General features: G+C 39.1%; 1 protein-coding gene across 2 annotated transcripts; it reads left to right on the top strand.

Moving 5' to 3' along the window:
- The first annotated feature begins 1044 nt into the window (after positions 1–1044).
- Positions 1045–8952, top strand: cdc45 (CDC45 cell division cycle 45 homolog (S. cerevisiae)). 2 transcript variants are annotated; one of them, XR_005991903.1, is made up of 18 exons: positions 1045–1240; positions 1399–1458; positions 2859–2951; positions 3050–3187; positions 3381–3527; positions 3623–3681; positions 3761–3809; positions 3994–4055; positions 4158–4208; positions 4302–4421; positions 4573–4704; positions 4833–4931; positions 5032–5193; positions 6442–6580; positions 6671–6754; positions 6838–6956; positions 7077–7134; positions 8024–8100. XR_005991903.1 is itself a non-coding variant. In XM_041787681.1 (18 exons), the coding sequence occupies exons 1-18, from the start codon at positions 1190–1192 to the stop codon at positions 8626–8628; spliced, it is 1707 nt and encodes a 568-aa protein (XP_041643615.1). In that variant the 5' UTR covers positions 1045–1189; the 3' UTR covers positions 8629–8952. The 2 variants fall into 2 exon arrangements, 1 of the variants encoding a protein (XP_041643615.1); XM_041787681.1 differs by lacking the exon at positions 7077–7134 and adding an exon at positions 8564–8952.
- Positions 8953–21553: the final 12601 nt, after the last annotated feature.

The raw sequence follows: 21553 nt of genomic DNA, 5'->3' as shown, positions 1-21553 counted from the left end.
GTGTTATAGTTCCTGCAACATGTGACATAAGGTGTTCCAATACCACGTATTGTTCATCAGTTTATTTTTATTTATTTATTTTATTTATTTGCACATGAGATACACAGTTTTTTGTGGCATTGAAGCCTCTTTCACGGGGAAAGAGTCAAATAAAGACTGTGCTGGTGAGGTATGAAAAGGGATTGTAATTAAACCGCACTATATTTCTAGTATAATTAGACTTTGTAACAAAGAATAGAATCAAAAAGACATGTCAAAAAGAAACAAAAGAAGAAAGAAGCAAAAGAAAATGTGAAAACCAATGTCTCAAAAATAAGTTTCCAAGACTGATAGTTACTCATATGGTAGATAATTATTGAGTCATGTTATGCATACCAGGATATACATGGGTTAAATATACATTTGCATTTACGTCCACATATATGTTGCACATACAAACTAACATGAAATAATATGTTTTTATACATCTTTGGTTGACACCCTCCATTTAATTACTTTAAATCAGTATGCATTGCCTTGCAATGAGATCGACTCTCTGATTTGTTCTTGCTAGAGGAGACCCACCTTGCCCCAGGTTTTCACGAGTTACTGCAGATCTGTCATAGACTCTCTTAAAGTGTGAAATTTAACTCTGCGTGAGTTTGATTAAAATTACATTTTGCTGTGTATTTTACTTTATTGTAGAGGTATTATTTTACTTGACCCTGGTTGTATATATATTCTGTTGTTCTTGCCACTAAGGAAAGATCATATATTGAAAGTACAACTCCTCAGTAGCCACTCAGTACTTAAAGTAAACTTTAAATTAAATGCATTTTACTCTTATTTGAGTAGATTTTCAGACCAGAGCTGTTACTTTTATTAAAGTAAATTTTAACTAGAATAACTGTAAGTTTACTTGAGTACAACAGTCGTGTACTTTGTCCACCTCTGCTGGTTCTCAGAGGGATAAGAGCTTTGTTTTCCAATTTCTCATTGTGGCGCGTATTGCTTACGCTAAATGACGTACGTCGATTCCTTTACAGTGATTGGTTGGAACTGACGTGCAGATTTGGCGCCACATTTCCAACATAGCACTTCAGCGACATAAGCCCCTCGTCTGACAACAAACCCCAGATAAACAGTAGTTCATGTCACTTTAGCGCTGTTCCATCTCATTTTACGAAGATTTTATCTGAAAGTTTTTAAAATGTTTATCACGGACATAAGGAAGGAGTTTTATGAAGTTGTTGCCAACCAGGTAAGTTTGGAGCTAACTGTCGCACGTTAGCTTACTTGTACTATGAGGAACAGTTTGCTAACGTAAATAGAGGATTCCTGCTTTCTTTTGATGGTTAGAATTTGGAGACGTGAAGTTAATATTGTATATGCCGCTCTTACCAAATATTTTACTTTCAGAGAGTCGCACTCTTGGTGGCGTCAGATATCGACGCTCTCTGTGCCTGTAAGATACTGCAGGTAAGATAACAAGCTAGCATCAGTTAGCAAACATTAGCTCTTCCAACCTTCACTGACAGGCAGCTGGCTTTTGTTTACTTTGCTTCATTGTCATTAAGTTACTTACATTTTTAATTAAGGAATGTTTAATCTGCTCCACCGAAGCATGTTGTTTGAATGAACCGATAAGAGGGTTATTTAGCTCTACTGGTATTGTTTGCCTTATTTACACTTGCTACGATAAGGGATTTAAAGTTTCCAGTATCGTTTTATATTTCTTAGCATAGATCAGAGCTCAGTGATTTGTGGAAACTCACTGATAATCACTTAATACTACTATTGGAATAACACTGATTGTTCTCATAGCTTATTATTGTGTAAAAATTAGCCTTGGTATCTTATGTGTTTCAATGTTGACCATGATGTATAATCAACTGCTGCATACTCTTATGTTTGTGATATCAACAGTGCAGCCCTGCCAATAAGAGTTTATGTTGTCCAATAAGGAATGCAGGCCTTTTCTACTTTCCTCTGCACTTAACATTTCAGGCTTAAGGTGTCCATGCACTAAAAGAACATTTTTATAATCCTATTTGCCTTTAATTTCCATTGACACAAAATAGTAGTTCTCCAAGATGCCAGAAGTGTTGACAGTAAGTGATGGTGTGTCTCAGGAGAGCAGAACTTACTGTAATAAAATCAATAATCAAATATAGGGATGCATTATATTGTTTTTTGCAGATATCCAATATGCCAATATTTGGAAATTGATTTGAGCCAACATTGATACCAATATTAAAATGTAGTTCAGACCTAAAACTTCTCAAACCCCAGAAGGTGCAGTATTTCTCTGTTAAAAATTATTATTCCCTTCACTACTACAATTTCTATCAAATTGTCAATATGAGTCAGAATAATTGCAATAAGATTTTTTTTCACATTTTTTAGCACTAGTTTAATATATCTTTTATTGTGTTGATTATAATACAGAATTATTATTATTATTGCTTGTGTTTGTTGAAAAATACTTAAGATGAGGAATTTAGAAAAATAAATACCAATATCATGTGGATAATATCTTGGATACCTAATAAAGTACCTAAGATACAGGTAGTGACTATTTAACTATTTAATACAAAATGTTTTGGCTCTTTGGATCAGTTATATTTTGGGTTAATGTAAAGATCTAGAGGTCTGAGATCATGTTAACTAAGAAAACAAGACATGTCTATAGAATCTTTTAGTATTTGCAACTGAGGATTCTGTTTGTGCATGTTGAACAACATAGTATAGAAACTACGTTCCCCCCTGAGGGATTAATAAAGTATCTATTCTTCCTTTTCACCTACATATAAAGTTTCTTCATGTGTTTTGACACTTAAACTTAAAACAATTGATTAATTTTTCTGTCTCTTTACAAGGCGCTGTTCCACTGTGACCAGGTCCAGTACACGCTTGTGCCAGTAACAGGCTGGCAGGACCTCGGCACAGCTTTCCTTGAACACAAAGAGCAGGTAAATTCAAACGTGAGAGTTTTTATGGCTAAGTGACTGCGGGGTAAAAGTGGAGGGAGCATTTCTGTCACTCTTAATGTATTTTTGCTGTCCTCTAGTTCCGGTACTTTGTTCTCATCAACTGTGGGGCAAATGTGGACCTTCTTGAGATGCTGCAACCAGATGATGACTCCATCTTTTTCATCTGTGACACTCACCGGCCTGTAGATGTTGTCAATGTTTACAATGACACCCAGGTGATGATTTATAATTAAATAGTTTAAATTATAGCTAATAACAGAGCATGGGCAACACATTCAAGTTTTAGTTCTCAGTCACTGTGTCATCTGTATTTAAAAACTGGTGCTTAAAGTTCTTCAGTCAGATTTTGAAACTCTTCACCTGTTAATTTTTAGGATTTGACATATCACTTTTCTCATTTCACTGCAGATAAAGTTGCTAATTAAACAGGATGACGACCTTGGTGTTCCCTCATATGATGATATCTTCAGGGACGAAGAAGAGGAGGGGGATGACTCTGGAAATGAGAGTGATGAAGGCTCAGAGCCCTCTGGGAAACGAAGGAGATTTGATGAAGTACGTGTTAAACAGGATCAAACATGGCACTGAAATAAATCAGAACTGTGTTGATTTGACTGAAGTGATTTGTGTTTGTGGTGGCGTTGCTACAGGGAGCAGTTGAGAGGAGAATTGAACGACAGCGAGCAAAAAGGGAGTGGGAGGCACGAAGGTAACATTTGTAATAGCTGGTGTTTAGATTATACACATCCTGAACGCTTCATCAGACACTTTTCTTTCCTTTCTTTTAGGAGGGAAATCTTGTTTGACTATGAGCAGTATGAATATCATGGGACTTCTGTAAGTTTAGAAGTTTATTTCTGTTCTGTTTTGGAAGCGATCAAAAATAATGGAAGGCACATGATAGAATTAAACATGATTTTAATTCATGATGCTTTAGAACTGATTTATTAGTCGTTATTTTAGTACTCTTCTATTATTGACCCTTAATAGATTAAATAAATGTTTTCTCTGCCTTTGTCAGGTTGCCATGATGATTTTTGAGCTGGCGTGGGTGCTGACTAAAGACACAAAAGACATGCTTTGGTAATCTATCAGATAAACAATTTTTTTTAATAACATAACTGTGGAAATGCATGGGTCATAGTACAAACCTTTTGATGTGAAAAGTTGCTATTTGTCTTTTAGGTGGGCAGTTATTGGACTGACTGACCAGTGGGTTCATGATAAAATCACACAGTAAGAATTCCCTAATATAAGATGTAATTATGGAGTGTTTGCATATATTTTGCCTTATCTAACATAGTTATCCTTGCCTGCTGCTTCCTGTAGTATGAAGTATATAACAGATGTTGCCACAATGCAGAGGCATGTTTCCCGCCATAACCACCGCAATGAGGACGACGAGAACTCCCTCTCCATTGACTGCATGAGGATTTCCTTCGAATACGAGTATCCTCAAATCACTTGAAAAGTTCTCATTACAGATCAATACATCACAGCCTGTACCTTGTTACCTGTCATAGGAAAAAAAAAATCAGTTGTTCAAACTCTGTAGCTCTTTTTATTTTTTCCTCCAGTTTTCTTTAATTCTGTGCTCAAGCCTCCGTCTAACCCTCTACCAGCACTGGTCCCTGTATGAGAGCATCTGTAATTCCTGTTACACAGCATGCAGCTTCAAGCTTTGGACGCTTAATGGGCAAAAGAAACTTCAAGAGTTTCTAGCTGACATGGGGTAAAGCACTAGAAAACAAGTCTTTGTGTTCTTTACAAATGCAGCATCTATTAACAAATGATATCAAGGTGGACTTTGATGCGAGTCTATGAGGTTGCATATAACGGCATTCACTGTCTTATTAACAGACTACCGCTGAAGCAAGTGAGGCAGAAGTTTAACTCCATGGACATGTCAATCAAAGAGAACCTAAGAGACGTCATTGAGGAATCGTCCAATAAATACGGGTATGAATCCTCAATCCTCTGAGAAACTTGATTTAAAAAAATCTTAATTTTCTGCAACACTGACATTCAATTGTTGATTTTTCTTTCCATCCTCTTTAAGTATGAAGGACATCCGCATCCAGACATTTGGCGTTCACTTTGGTTTTAAGAACCGTTTCCTGGCCAGTGACATGGTGCACGCTACTGCTTCCTTACTGGAGAGCACAGAGAAAGACGACAGTGATGGGGACAACTTCATCAAGGCTCTGGACTCTCTTTCCAGGTGTGAAGTACTTTAAACTGCCTTACTGAAATGCATGGGGAGAACATGCATCAGTTCAGCAGAACCAAGATCAGTGGTATTTACTGGTAGGTTGTGGAGCTGATTTCAGTGAGTTTTGTAAATGTGGGCCCAGAAAAGAAATGTGACAAAGTCAGTAATGTTTGCAAGGCCTAAGTGGAAACTCATCCATTTTCTACACTGCTTATCCTGTTTGAGGTCATGGGGGGCCTGAAGCCAATTCCAGCTATCACTGGGCATGAGGCGGAGTAAATTTTGGACTATTCAACATTCAGACAGGACCATCCCTATATTTGATTTTACTGTTTTTCCACTGTAATAAGTAAATTGTGGTTGTTACTTAAGGATCTTGACTTATTTTTTGTCCTTATTTGGGATAAGGAAGCATGCGTCCCCATGGCATTGTGTTGATTTCTCTAGAAAACATCCAAAATTGACATGCCATCACAGAAGCAGAGTGAAATAAATTGTATGCATATCTTTCCAGGGCTTCTGTAATGACTAGATACACTTGCTTTTTTATCATTCACTATATATACCTCCAACTGCCTCATGAGCGTTCTTGCAAATATACTTGCTTGTATGTGACGTTACTAGAGGATACCACTAGAAGAAACAGGAGAGAGCTCAGGCCGTATAAAACTACCTGATCTGTGGGAAGTAAACTACAAACATGGAGACAGTAAATACGATAATCCTGAGCTCAAAACTAATAAACATGAGTAATCATGGTAATTGGTGGTCAGATCAGCGCTGTCTACACTTCTCTCTTTTTTTCAATATTTTCCACCATGCACAGTTATGATGCTCCTGGTGTGATGGTTTTATCAGTGACCGTGTTAACTGGTGACTTTAAGTCAACTGTACTTGTAGAGGAAAAGTAGAGTCCACGTGAATGCATCATTGTTTTTTTAGTTATAAAGTCAAAATATCCTGATAAAATGGTCACTGGCTGGCTGAACTGATGGACCAGTTTTACAGAAATGTTTGTGTTTTTATTTTTTTATTTTTTTTTATTTTTTTTTAACTTTATTTCTGAGTGATGATGCTGGCTCATCTGATATCTTTTAGTTGATGAGAACCCTAATAAAAAATGCGTATTGACCAAAACTCTGGATCAATCATGTGCAGGTTGAGTTTAAAGCTATGAAAGAACATTTATTCTTCAGAATGCAAACATACCTCAAAGTAAACTGTCTTTCCCTGGCTTGTGTCTTTTACTCTGTGCAGGAGTAACCTCGAGCGTCTACATTTAGGCATCGACCTGGCAAAGAAAAAGCTGATGGCAATCCAGCAAACTGTAGCCAGCTGCATCTGTACCAATCTCATCCTGTCTCAGGGACCCTTCCTCTACTGCTACCTCATGGAGGTACGAGTGTCTGTGCCGCTTAATGTGTAGACTTTTGGTAACGGTGAACAGTTTATGAGCTCGGTATTTTCCTCCTGCTGACTCATGTAGGGAACACCTGATGTGAAGCTGTTTTCTAAGCCCATGGCCTTGACTCTGCTCTGCAAATACCTCCTGAAGGCCTTTGTTCATTCTGTAAGTATCGAACTGGATTCAGGCTCTAAAAGAAGATGCTGTTTTATTTTGAATCTATGATTCATGATGTTTTTATCCTCTAGACGAGGAACAAGCGCTGCAAACTGCTTCCCCTTATCATGGCTGCTCCCAGGGATGTGGAGAAAGGAACTGTGATTGTTGTGGGAATCCCACCTGAGTCTGAAACATCTGACAAGAAGAAGTAAGGCCTCTCTTTTAAAGTTTTTTCCACACATGCATAGAACCAAAGAAAATCTTCTCTACTTTTAGGGAGAGCTTCATGTACGAAAGTAAACAGCCACATTTTTTTACCCATACTTAGGTAAAATACCATCAAGCATCTGACTTTTGCTTTGTCTGGCATTTCCCCACCATCCTTTGTAAGTCATGTCCTGCCTCCCAAGACACCCCTCTCCTCTTGCTGTAAGGTGCATAAGAACCGACAAGTCAAGATTTTATAGGGGCAATCTGTCCTGAAATATCCGGGAATAAATGTGTAAAATATTTTGGATATTTAGGATAATGCCAGATAATTATGAACATCAGATGTAGACAAAATAAATATAAATGCTTCTCCAATATATTAGTCAAAAATTAAGACTTCATGAAGAAGTTGTTTTAGTAGCCTCTTTGTGTTTAGAACATAACTTGACTTTTTGGCTGTATAGTTTAAGTCTGCACATATCTTATAAGTTTTGGATTTTAACTCTGCAGACCTACCAGTGAAAACGTGTTATTGCCTTGTTATGTGATCCTGTAAAGGGGAGATAGGCCTTTCTTCTTTTATATTTTGTAGATTTAATCCCATGTCCCAGTGTACAACAAACTACCTGAGGAATGCTTTAAATACCCATTTGCCTTGCAGAGTTTGTAATTTTCAAAGTTAGCCAGAAGTGTTGATAAAATGAGATGGATTGTGTTTCCATAACCAAAAATTGATTATGATAAGGTGAGATATTCACATTGATAAAAAATAGAGAAAAGCCTTCACATTGACACGGTAAACAGCAAAAGTTACTGGAGTCAAATTCCCTGTATGTGCACACATACTTGGCCAATAAAGCTGATTCTGATTCTGATTAGGGATCTTTGGTTTTGTTTTAAAATGATTGAAGTAGTGGATGCTTATCAAATATTTTCATATTAACCCTCTAACAGTTAAGTAATTGACGTGAATGATTAACAAATGCAGGCTTAATATGCATACATGCAATTCATTTAGAATAATGCCTTTATTTTCTGAACTCTTCCCTCCGTCTGTATCTTCAGTTTCTTCGGCCGAGCTTTTGAGAAAGCCGCAGAGAGCACCAGCTCCAGAACTCTTCATGACCACTTTGACACTTCAAGTAAGTCATTTTGGCTTTTAATTTCATACTGCTCTGTGTCTAGCTAAATTAAAAGAAATGTACTTGATTTATTTTAGTTTTTTAAAGCACCTGTGTAAAGATAACAGACAACTTGGCAGACTATACAAACATCACATAAGCACAGCTGTAAATGTAGAATACATTTCCTCATCAAGAATTTATCAGACTACAAATGTCCATGCATAATAATTAAATAATTGCACTGGCTGTGGGTCAAGCAGACAGACTTACATAAATAAGAGGTTGGCACTCAGCTAGACAAGGCCCACTTTGTGTTCAGGTCCTCTTTTAGTTATTTCATATAGGGAGTTGTAGTTTTCTATGTGGACAGAAGGTGGCAACCTTGTCTTCATTTTTGCCGTGGCTCCATTCATCTTAACAGGCTGACAGATGTGCTGAGGACTATATAATCATTTCTGCCTTCACTTTTTTTTCTGTGCAGTTATTGAGCTTAAGACGGAGGACAGGAGCAAGTTTCTGGATGCACTCATCACTCTGCTGTCGTGAGAGCCAACCTGAGCGTCAGTTTAGAGGTTGAGTTCTTGGCTTGTCTGTTAAATGGTGTAAGTGCGTCTGCTGTCCACACTTTTATGTCTGATGTGACCAAAACGGGTCTTGTCTGTCAGACATGAATAGTTTCACCAGCACAGGGATTCAATCCATGATTAGATTTTTTAAAAATCAGTTTTGTTTGTATATTATTGTACAGTCTTTGTGGAAGTGTATTCTTTTAATGTCTCTTAAGATCTGTCTTTTATTCATGTGTATGTATGTGAGTGTTTTATGGCATTTTTACATTTTTAATGTTCAATAAATCAGCATAGTAAATTAGACATGTTGTTCTCTTTTGGTCAGAGAGTAACAAGTTATGTGATGGTTGACTTTTCCAGCAGTTTACAAGATATGAGCGCTGTGAATTGTATGAGACTTTTCTGTCCATATTCCATATTACTTGCCTAGCATTCACTTTTTAGAATCATGTAAACAGCAAGCAATGTTCGGACTTGCATTATATCTTTTCTTCTGTTTGTGTTGCCATGGCTCCCAGAGGGAAATCCCATGGTAACTGCTCGCTGCCAGAGATTTAAGATAACTGATAAGTCACATGCTTTTTCAAATATCTTAAAATTGTCTAACCACTATTAATGGGATCTGGGTTAAAATGTCTCTGGGCTCCAGAAGACATAAAATATTACTCTGTAAAGAGAATGTAATTTGTAAAGTACAAAGAAAACAAAGTTTATATTACAACTGAAGTTCAAAAGGACATCCCACAAATATTTCTTTAACAAGGAACTATGAGGTGTTTCTTCTGCACTTTGAGAAAAAAAGTGAGTCGCTGTGACTTCAGTTCATGGAAATGAGAAAAGGAAGTGGTTAAGCTTATTTCCTCCACACAGAGATAAGGTTGTACACCTCATACCAGTACCTGAACTCACTGGCAGCCACTGCAGAGTACTGAGCCAATATCAGCAGTACATGTTCAGCAGAAGTTAAGCTATCAGCAGTCTAACTTTTGAAGTGTTCTTGCGAAACACGCATTTTCAAACTGCCCCTGAGTGCCACAAGTGTTTATTTTATCGACTAAAACTATGACTAATAATGTTGGTCGACAGCCTTTTTTTCTATGACAAAAACTAGACTAAGACTAACAAAAATAGATCTGTGGTGACTAAAACTGACAAACTAAGTTTAGTTTTTGTCAAGATGACCAAAACTAGACTAAAATGTACTGTAGTTTTCGTTGGAAATTCAAAATCTGTGATATTTCTCCACTGTAGGTTAATCTGCCGTAAAACAATGCAGCTGTAGCAATTCTGCCTCCCAGCTGTAGAAAGCAGGGACCACAGGTCTTGCAAAGTGCATAGATCACACTACCGTGATTTTGGTACCAGATTTAGGCAGGAAAATAAATGCTTGGACTAAAAGTAAAGACTAAAATGTGAGTAATTTTTATAGACTAAAACCAGACTTAAATGTTTTGAGTTTTCGTCGACTAAAACTAAAAGAATAGAAATGACTAAAATGTGACTAAATCTGAAATGCATTTCATTTAAAGACTAAAACTAAGACTTAAATTAAAAATAGCTTCCAAAATTAACACTGGTGTGAACAGTAAAAAAAATAAGTAAATGTCTGATAACATGGTGCAGATGACTTTTGACTTGTCTACTGAGCTGTCTGAGGTTTTTTTTTTTTTTAAGTAAAATGAGGCATTAAGGGGCAGTGGTGCCCTATTTTACATCGCTGTGGCTGCAGGGGGACGCTACATTGGTTTAACCAAAGTGTGTTGAAACAGACTTTAAAGCATGTAATTAATGATGCTTTTGATAAAGTTAATGCACTAATTATGGACCTTAATTGATTACAATTACTCTTGACAGGCCTGAATATTTCACATTGTGAACTCTATTAAGAACTGCACTGATGATAATAGGAGTGGGAATCAGTCCTAACTCACATTATGATATGAACCCCATAACAATACAGTCACACACAGATGGTTAATCAGATACAATTATAGCTGATTGACTGAAGAACATATAAAGGCCCTTAAAAGTGCAGGATTAAAGGGATACTAAAGGATTTTGAAGTTGAGTCGTAAGAGGTACTTGGTTATAGTAGTGGCTTTAACCTCCAGTGATTTCTGTGGAAGCTGCTCTGGTGTTTATTACTAGCTCAGAGAGGTAATAGGAGAGATCCTGAGCATGGGTTTGTATTTTCCACACCTACACCACCAGGTAAGTCAATATCGCTCATGTTATCTTTGTTAAGCTTGGTGTGGTGTTATTATTCCTGTAGAAGCCTGCATACCCACACAGCTGATCAGAGGATATCAGTGCATGGCGGAAGGAGACAAAATGGCGAAAGCTGCATCGTAAATTAGTGCCATTTCTTTGGGAGAAGTGAAGTGCTTTGTACATTATGGACACACAAAACGTAATCAGTTTGTCAGGAGGAGGATGAACTTTCTCTTCTGTCATAAAACAAAGATCTGGCAGAGTTTTTGCTGTTGGCAGTCACAGTCTTTCCAAAGTAATCCAGTCTTTTGTTTTAATGATGCACGACTTTTGGTTCCATAGAAAAGTCAAATGGCTGCAAATGTTATTGTGAGACTTGTGATGAAAGTTTTGCTGTTCTAAAAGCCTTGACGTCTTCTCCTGAGCTCAGCGCTCTCATGTAGGACAAAGGTGAGGGCTGGGACCTTGGCCCACATCAGAGAAAGTAGGCCAAGCCTCCAAGTGTTGATATTTTCTCTGTGTCCAGAGAGAATGTGAAATGAAAATGTGTGTGGGGGGGTTCAGAGCTGTTCTCTGTGGGGTGATTAAGATCGTTATCGTTTTTGGAGCAGGATGAGATCATGACCTTCAGGGGAAAGGAAGGTGGATGTCATACAGGGAAGTCCAGACTGATTGGCAGCAGCGAGACTGAAACGTGCAACGACGTGCATCACACCACAGGAGGATATTAATGTCTTATTGTCACCAGCTGAGGTCCTGAATGTGTTTACATCCATAATTGTGTTGTTTACAGTCCGAGCAGAGAGATGTTATCAAGGAGAGGAAGCAGAAAGACACATTTATGTCATTAACAGGGCGGAGAGTTTATTTTTAGATAGTACTGTTGACTTTTATCTGTTTTTCTCCTCTCACTCTTTCCCTCTCATGACCGTAAGTTTTGAGTTTGATGACTGCTCACTTTAAGGCTTAGCTTAGAATAGCTGACCGGGGGTATTCCATCAAAGTAGCTAACGAAGGCTGAGCTTTCCTGAATTAACCTGACTTGACCTAGCTACAACTCCGACTTAGGCCTCAACTCGTTCCACAAACGTGACTCAGCTGCATCTGAGCACAGCTAACTCCAGTCTGGCTTAAACAATCAGCATGTGTGCTCGTGCATGGGATGATTATGAACCCCAAATCAATCAATAGTTGAAAAGAGGATACTAAATGTGAAAACGTGAGCCGAGGACATTTCCGTGACCAAACAACATATATTTAAGAGTTTTAGGAGGAAGGTGAACAAGTTTTGACCAAAAATGGCAACATTTTCCACTATTAACAAATAAAAGAGGATGCTATTGTCAAGAAATGGTGGATTAAAGGCATTTATACAGTCCTACTGTGGTGATCCAGCAGTCACCTGGGGCAGGGCCTTCTGGGATTGCTTTGTGTGTTATTTTACTGTTCTACAATGTTCATGTCATGTTGCTAGTTGATATTTATACATGTGTTTTTCATTAGTTTCTATCTATTTATCAATCTAGCCATCTACACTATATTGCCAAAAGTATTCACTCACCTGCCTTGACTCACGTTTGAACTTCAGTGACATCCCATTCTTAATCCATAGGGTTTAATATGATGTTGGTCCACCCTTTGCAGCTATAACAGCTTCAACTCCTCTGGGAAGGCTTTCCTTAAGGTTTAGGAGTGTGTTCATGGGAATTTTTGACCATTCTTCCAGAAGCACATTTGTGAGGTCACACACTGATGTTGGACGAGAAGGCCTGGCTCTCAGTCTTCGCTCTAATTCATCCCAAAGGTGTTCTATCAGGTTGAGGTCAGGACTCTGTGCAGGCCAGTCAAGTTCATCCACACCAAACTCTCTCATCCATGTCTTTATGGACCTTGCTTTGTGCACTGGTGCACAGTCATGTTGGAACAGGAAGGGGCCATCCCCAGACTGTTCCCACAAAGTTGGGAACATGGTGTTGTCCAAAACCTTTTGGTATGCTGAAGCATTCAGAGTTCCTTCCACTGGAACTAAGGGGCCAAGTCCAGCTCCTGAAAAACAACCCCACACCATAATCCCCCCTCCACCAAACTTTACACTTGGCTCAGTGCAGTCAGACAAGTATCGTTCTCCTGGCAACTGCCAAACCCAGACTCATCCATCAGATTGCCAGGTGGAGAAGCGCGATTCTTCACTCCAGAGAACGCGTCTCCACTGCTCTAGAGTGCAGTGGCAGTGTGCTTTACACCACTGCATCTGACGCTTTGCATTGCACTTGGTGATGTATGGCTTGGATGCAGCTGCTAGGCCATGGAAACCCATTCCATGACTCAAATTAGCCATGTTGATGGAATGAAAGTCCTACTAAAATAAGCCGGACTAACCGAAAAGAGTCAGGCTTAACCCTTTATCCACTTTCATGGAATACCCCTCTGGAAGCTTCTATAGTGTTACATGGGATTCAAATATTGATAAAGGAATGCACTCCTGGCCTCACTGAAGTTACAGAAGTATATGATGGCAGGTGACAAATATGGATATTTTCTTTAAAAAAGACGGACTACTTCCCTACTGCTACTGATGACTCCTTATGTTATGGCATGAATGAGGGTTACATGAACAGAAGTAAATGTGCAAAGAAAGCAGCAACGAAAAGAAGCTGAAGCATGAGGCATGCTGAGAGACACTGACGCTACATTGCAGGGAATAATTGAAAAAGATTCACTGTATTCTGTTTAGGTTCCCATTTAAACCAATGTCCCACCTTTTATGGAGCTGGGACTTCTATACCAGAATCACAATATTGCCTTATTGATATTGTGAGCTCAGTATATCATATCTGTATCATGAACTATCATGTGATTCCCATTTCTAGTTGTCATAATGCAAACATTTTAAACTTCAAAACATGACCAGAAAAGACTGAACAGTGATACCTGTTTCTGTAGCACAACAACAACAATTATGGAAGTCCAAGAAACCAAATTTTATTTACTTGTCTCATTTACCAAAACCTGCATGCCAATTTCTGCACAGTCTAAACTGCACATAGGAATAGGAAGCTTTACAGTACTGCAACGTCTGCAATGTAATATCCAGCCTTTTATCTAGTCGAATAGAACTCTCCATATTATAATGCATTATATCAAAATAATATCACACCAATTTTTGTCTTTCCAAAGTGTTTACCTGTAACCTGGCATGCCAGATTAATGACAGCGTTTAGGAAAGGGGAGAGCCTTTGAGGAACATTTTGTCTGTCACATCTTTATGGACCAATCAGAGCAACAAAACACGTGGCGTGGCTGCTACCAAGCTGCACACCTACCAAAGGAGTAAACTCCATCAGGACTGCATAACGTGAACCATGGCGACTGTAGACATGTCAGTACACGTTTTTGAAAAGAAAACAACTCAATACTGTTTGTTCTTCTTTTAACGAAGAAATGCCATCAAGTTCTGAAAAACTGGTGTTTTAGCAGCATAGCTAATTTCTCTTCCGCCATAATTGCATCAGCCTCTTGTTGCTGCTTGCTTACATCATGACTCCGCTGCACCCAAAAGTACTGCCCCTCGAAGCTGATTGGTCCTGTCACAAATGGTTCAGGCAGGAGCTTTGCAAGATGGATTTGCCAGTGAGGAACACGGAAACGGGCATATTCATCTGCTTTGCAAGGTTAGTTTACCTGTAAATTGCTTAATAAAATAAGATCTAGAACTCCATCACTGCTCATTTTCCCCACCCAGCCACCCTTCACACCACTGCTATCAGGCTGCAGATACAGGATGTAGAAGTTGAGAAGAACTTTCCTATCAGTAAGAGTTTTGTTCCTTCTGTGATGGCAGCTTTTAGTAACCTCCCATGGTAATCATCAACTATGCCTACTTCATACCTAGCCCTGCATTTATGTCACGTTTTCACTGTTTGCTCATGTGTTTGTAAGCCTTTAATCGGATGTATCATGTCCAAGTGTCTATAGAGACAGAGCAATTTTCTCTGTGGGACAATAAAGGCTACCTACCTAAACGCTCCTAAAGGATTGCTGTGATGAGACTGGTGTCTCAAATTTAACTGCTGTTCATGAAAATAAGCTCTAAACTTTAGTTCCTAGAAAAACACATCTGGAAAACAAGAACCCAATATTCAACATTTTGCTGTCTGGACATTGTTGTATTTCACCGTCAGGCACCTTGTTCAGAGAGCCGATACATCCTGTCTTTTTGGTGATGTTCCACCTGCTCAGCCCATCATTTGGCCTTCTCCCCCTTGGCCATCAATCACTCTACGCTCCATCCCCTCTTGCACCTCTGGTGAAGTGGGGCCACTGCCCTTTCCGCCGCTTTGCATCACAGGAATGTGGCATGAAACACACACACACTGAGGGAAACATACCCCCAAAGGCTGGATCGTGTGGCTGATGTTTGGATGTGCAGAGCAGCAGATTTAAAGGCCTCAAACTCAAACAGTTGTGTTAATGAGATGTGGTAATAGGAGGTTTATAGCATAACATAAAACTGTTATTGCACATTGAATTACAGTTAGGCTTAACATGCATTACATTAGGGTTAAAAATTCAGGAGGATACACTTTTTTGCCAACAGTCCTGGATAAGATCATAACAACATATTCACCACAATGAAACACCACGAGCATGAAAGACAATTAAAAGAAACTTGGCAAAACATACATATTAAAACAACACACACAAAGATTTGATACGAATATGCTGTAATATTATCATGAAGTGATTTATAAGTTGAAGCCTATATTTCGATTTTTTGAATGCTTAAGAATCTATTTTTATGATGAGGTGTTCTAAAATAGTATAAACTAGAAAAGCACTCAGAGAGTGCAGACCTCCACCGTTAGCCCTATCTCCCAATAGTGAAGAATCCTTTAAAAACATTCCTGGATCCAGACGGTGATCCGGATCACTCGCAAAATCTAATTTGCTGATTACTTCCTCCCAGATGGGGTGGAAACACAGTGAGGCAAAGTGTTGGCTTCGCTCCATGTAGACTGTCATGGCGGAAGCACCCATGGTCTCACCGGACGACCGAAAGTCTTTGCAGAGGGTGAATATTCCTCTATTCCTCCCAGCATTGTGAGTATTCTCGCTGCAATTCTCTGTCTTTCTCTGTGTTACGCTCCGACTCGTCTTCTTGACCGGCATGCGTCTTTCAAACTCTATAAACTCCAAAACTTTGCATAGAAACACCAAAACATGCTGCTGGGATTCTCCTGGTGTAAAGTGGTAACAGCGCAGACCTCCGCCATTAGCCCTATCTCCCAAAAGTAAAGAATCCTTTAAAAAATTCCTGGATCCAGATGGTAATCCGGATTAGTCCCAAAATCTAATCAGTTCTTTCTTATGCCATTTCTGACATTTCCTGAAAATTTCATGAAAATCAATCCCTGACTTTTTGAGTTATGTTGCTAACAAACTAACAAAAGAACAAACCCACCCGAACACATAACCTCCTTGGCAGAGGTAATAATAACTATTAGCTTGTCAAAATTATTGTAAGACTCCTACATGTCACTTTTCATTTCTGGTGGATGATGAAAAGTCATGCAAAACTGCCAATCAGTTGTCATTCCCACAAACACTTGAGTTCAAAATAGTGTATTATAGCTTGTAAAGCAAATGGATTCGCTCGTTTCCATGTTTCTCACTGACAAATTCATCTTGCAAAGCTCCCATTTGGGCCTGGTTGGAAAATGACAGGACCAATCAGCGATGAGGGGCAGTACTTTCGGGCGCGGCGGAGTTGTGATGTAAGCAAGCAGCAACAAGGGGCCACTGCAGTTATGCCGGTAGACATTAGCGTGGATGCTGCTAAAGCACCAGTTTTATCAGAACTTGATGACATTTCTTCGTTAAAAGAAGAACAAAGAACAGTTGTTTTCTTTTCAGAAACGACCAAAGTCGTGTACTGACATGTCTACAGTCGCCATGGTTTGCGTTATGCATTTTCTGTGGAGTTTACTCCTCGGTATGGGGTGTAACTCGGTAGCGGCTACGTCACGTGTTTTGTTGCTCTGATTGGCCCGTAAAGATGTGGCAGACAGAACATTCATCGAATCCCCCTCTGAGTTTTTTTTCAAAGGCTCTCCCCTTTCCCAAATGCTGTCTATGAGTGGTTTACCAGATGCATGTGTGAAACAACTCCATCTGGCGTGCCAGGTTAGGGTCTTTCTTCAAGTTTTTCTCAAATGTCCACTCTAACTCAATGATGAACTGATTTGATGTTGGAGGCCACCGATTAAGGTGACTTACTCCTCTGAGAGTCCATTTAGATCATCCCAGGACTGTCAATACATCAAAAATGCACTTTATATATGAGGCAGTACTGGCTCTCAACAGTAGATGGTAGTATGACAAAGCAAGATGCTATGTGTGGATATGATCAGGCCAAGACTGATATTTATTATAAAACTCAATGAAGATGGGATGTTTAATGCTAAGAGGTGTTAATGGCTTCTCACAGCAGGTGGCACTACAGCAAAACCAAGAATTTAATCTTTGATCATGTAGAGGAGCAGACTTGAATCATACATGCCATATTTGAATGAAATCTGATGTTTCATAGAAGTGTTACACCAACTCCCTGTGTAACTGGCGAGATATTGAAATGCTTGCCATCGCCACTGAGGTGTTAGTTAATGAAACATGTCAGTGTTGTAAAGACAAATTGAGGACTTCATTTCCAAATCTGAGCTTGATGGGTTCAATACAGTAAGAGGAATAAAGAAGTAGCGTGACTTCCTGTTAGGGGGCACTTTTGATTTGGCCAAAGGTTGTTTGTTGGACAGTTCCTGTAAATTTTCAGAGGAATGGCTTTAAGAGACATTTTTCATCTCATCATGATACATATTTGTACCAATGTTCATGCATGTAGCTCTTACCAGTCCCCTAAGAGATGTTTGGGGCCCCTGTGCAATGGACTTGCATGAAACCAGGAGAAACATAAATTTCTCATGGGGCACAATTTTCTTCAAGGTTTTGGTGACTTTTCAGTCATTTTAAGCGTTTACTTTAACCGAATGGTAATAGCTTTTCAATAGGGTCCTGGCTCCAAGGTTCAGTGCTCAAGCCCTATTAACTAGTGTCTGTGTGCAGCAATAATAATCTTTGTTCACTGAGCACTTTCCACACTCATTACGGTGCTTTTCAAGATTAAAACAATAAGAAACAAACTGAACAAGATAAATGAATAAAATCCCACAGCTACGAACAAAAGGTTGGTCAGTAAATTCAGTAGAGTATCTAAACAAGTGCCTGTGACCAGAATCAAAGTCTTAATTTTAATGTAGTATGACAGCACTTTTAACAGACTCTGAGTCTTGTCTTACAGACTCTGAATCTTGTCTTGAACACTCACAGTTGTTCCTCCTGCCTCTCCATCCCTAACAGTCCCAGATTCCAGTCAGGATTAGTTTTACTGGAAAGGCAGAGACAAAGAGCTACAGCTGACTGTTTCTGCCGGTCACGCTGTGAGAGGATGCTGACACATGCCTGTGTAGGCGCATACATACACTCACATGCTCAGTATGATTGGAAAAGTAAATGTAAACCTCCATTTAACTCAAATAGTCCAAAGTGTACAGACTTCACTCCTGTCATTTCTTTCTTGTTGTTTCCCGTCAACCCGTCAGCCCACAGATGCCCTTAATGATCCCTAACCCCTGTGAGCTTTAACCCCTCGAGCCCTCTCACAGTTGGGGTGTTAGTCCCTGAATCGGCCTCTTCTCTTCTTTTGTTTTAAAGTGCTTTCAGGCAAAAGAGATTAGTACTGCCTGGAAAACATTTACAATGATTTATTACAGTTTTCAGCTGGATTCTTTCATCTACTTAAAGTTGTATACAGTTATATTTTATGTGCTCTCATTTTTTCTTATTTTTGTTCTGTTTTTGCCTTGCCTCCCATGCAAATATTAAAAGCAAATCTGTACTAAAGCAAACAAAATTTTGAAAAGGAGAGAAATATAAAAAGAGTTATAAAAAGTTTAAATTTCAAACTAAAATGCCAAACATCCCCCTGGCTCACCCTTCAGGTTATGCTGTGCCTCACAAATCTAGGTTCATAAATGATAACCAATTTTCCAGTCTAACAGGAACACTTCACCATTTAAAATAACACATTTATGCTTAAATTAAATAATTCGTGTTGATTTATGAACTTCTGGGATGCCATTTTTCAAATTTGTAGAGAAGATGTTGAAACAAAACAGCAACATAGCATCTCCAGTAGCAAGGGTTACCTCAAGACTCAGTGTAAGTTATAACTTTCGTTAGATCATCTGCCATCACAGCATAGAGCAGGGATACTCAACATGTGGCTCTTGAGCCATATGTGGCTCTTTTGTGATGATTTGTGGCTCTTTTATATCTTAATTTGAAATATTATTCTTTTAAACTTTGACCTCAGAAATCTGTCATTGCAAGATACATTAACCAGTTTGTTTCCCCACTTATACAGTAGGTTTTAATGGTCAAACTTAATTGCCAGCCTTTATTTTTTCCCCTAATTTTTACATTTTTTGCCACTTTTAATCTATTTCTGCTGCTTTTAGCCCATTTTTACCACTTCTTTTAGCCACTTTTTTGCCACTGTTATCCTGCTTCTTTGCAATTTTTTGCCCATTTAAGCTGCCTTGTGCCATTAAATGCCATTACAGCTTTTTTGCCCACTCTAGTCACTTTACACTAATTTTTTGGCACGTTTTAACCACCTGTAACTTAATTTTTTGACTTTGAACCCATTTTTGCCACTTTTCACTCGGTTTTCTCCATTGTATGCCTATGTTGCCCCTTAGCCCCAATTTTCTTTGGCCAATTTTAATCAATTTCTGCTACCTTTAGCCCATTTCTACCATTTCTTTTAGCCACTTTTTGCCCTTTTTCATCACTTTTAGTCACTTTTATCCTGCTTCTTTGCATTTTTTCACCCATTTCAGCTGCTTTTTGCCATTAAATGCCACTCTTACCCCATTTTCCCACCTTTTTACAGCTTTTGGCCCATTTTAGTCACTTTTCACCATTTAGATTGTGGCTCTGGTGATGGCATTTTTTTCAACATTTTGGCTCTTTGATTGAGAAGGGGGTTGAGTAACACTGGCTTAAACATTTGCTCCTGTGCTATGCTAGCTTTTACCACCTGTTCCCAGTCTTAATGCTGAGCTAAAATATCACCTGCTTGCTGTGAATTTGATGTAAAAACTGATAGGATGTTGATTTTATCATTTTAGCATTCAAGAACTCAAAATACTTTTACTGACTGTTTTTCATGGGGAAATGTCTACTCAGTCTTTGTTGATCTTCTGACGAAGAATACCCATTTAAGTAAGTAAACCAAGAATAATTTTTACTTCACAGATATTTTGTCTTTCTAAATTACGATCACAGGCTCTACTTCCAATCCCTTGCCAGTCAGCTAAGGTCTACCTCACAGCTGCATGTTTCACTTCACATCTACATTTTTCTTTTTGATCAGATCTTTCACTGCTTCAATCCTAAGTCCAAAAACCTGACTGTAATTCAGCTTAATAAAGATGAGCAGCTATAAAACAGAGCTAGTTGTTATGGATCCCAAAGGTGCTGCTCATGGAAGCTGGAGAGCTTCCACCTGCACATCGTCTTCCACCAGGGTACGGGTTGCTTTGATCTCTCATCTCAGTCATACATCCTCCACTCTCTAAATCTGGTCTCTACCACCTGCAGACTCCAGACATCACTCCCTGACACTGTGTTAGAGACCCCAAGACAAGGCTCCACTTCTGCATCTGGTGTTTTCAGTGAAGCCATGGGAAGGATCTAGTGTTTACAGAACTCCACTGCCAGCTCTGTTACTGGCCTTAAGATTTGGCAGCACATAACCTCAACCCTCAACCTATCACTGACCCCAGGTCAGGTACCAAACAACATTCAAAATCCTCCTCTTCACCTATAAATCCCTCTATGTCTGTGCTTATCTATCAAACCTCCTCAAATCCTACACCCATCCCAGGAATCTGCTTTCCTCCAACATGGGCCTGATCAGCACCCCCCACACAAGCCTGCAGACTTTGGATGGACCCTTCAGCATGGTTGTGTGCTTTGGACCTTTCTTCTAGCAGATCTGGACAATGCATCTTTGGATGCTTTTTCAAAACAAAAATCTAAACATACCTGTCCATTAAGAACTTAATTCTTTCATTCTTCAGCCCAGCTCAGACAAGCGATTGATGACGAGACAGGCTGAAACATGCCACTCTGCAAGTTCATGACACTACAGTTAGAGGGGGAAATGCAGTTTCTAAGCAAACGACTTTGTGCTTCAGTTTCTACATTTAGCTGCATGACACTTACAGCGGGGTGTATTAAATAAATGAGGACAGCAGTAGTTAGTTACTTGCTATGCTTGCAATTTGACTCAAGCAACAGTTGTATGCAGAGTCTCTCATCTTAGCCGCTAAAGCTTGTAACTCCTTCAGAGTACTCAAAGGTGTCTAGGTGACCTCTCAGTAGTCTCCACCTTGCACGGTCACTCAGTTTGACAGCCTGATCCAGTCATATTTACACATGTGCCATTCTCCGTCCATTTCTTGATGATGGATTTAACTGAAGTCCGGGGGATGTTCAGTGTTTTGGATTTTTTTTGTATCCGTCCCCTGACTTATACATTTTTATAACCTTTTCTCTGAGTTGCTTGG

This window comes from Cheilinus undulatus, linkage group 5 (assembly GCF_018320785.1).
Source record: "Cheilinus undulatus linkage group 5, ASM1832078v1, whole genome shotgun sequence".
In the NCBI taxonomy this organism is placed as follows: Eukaryota; Metazoa; Chordata; class Actinopteri; order Labriformes; family Labridae; genus Cheilinus; species Cheilinus undulatus.
This window is presented reverse-complemented; position numbering and strand designations above follow the sequence as displayed.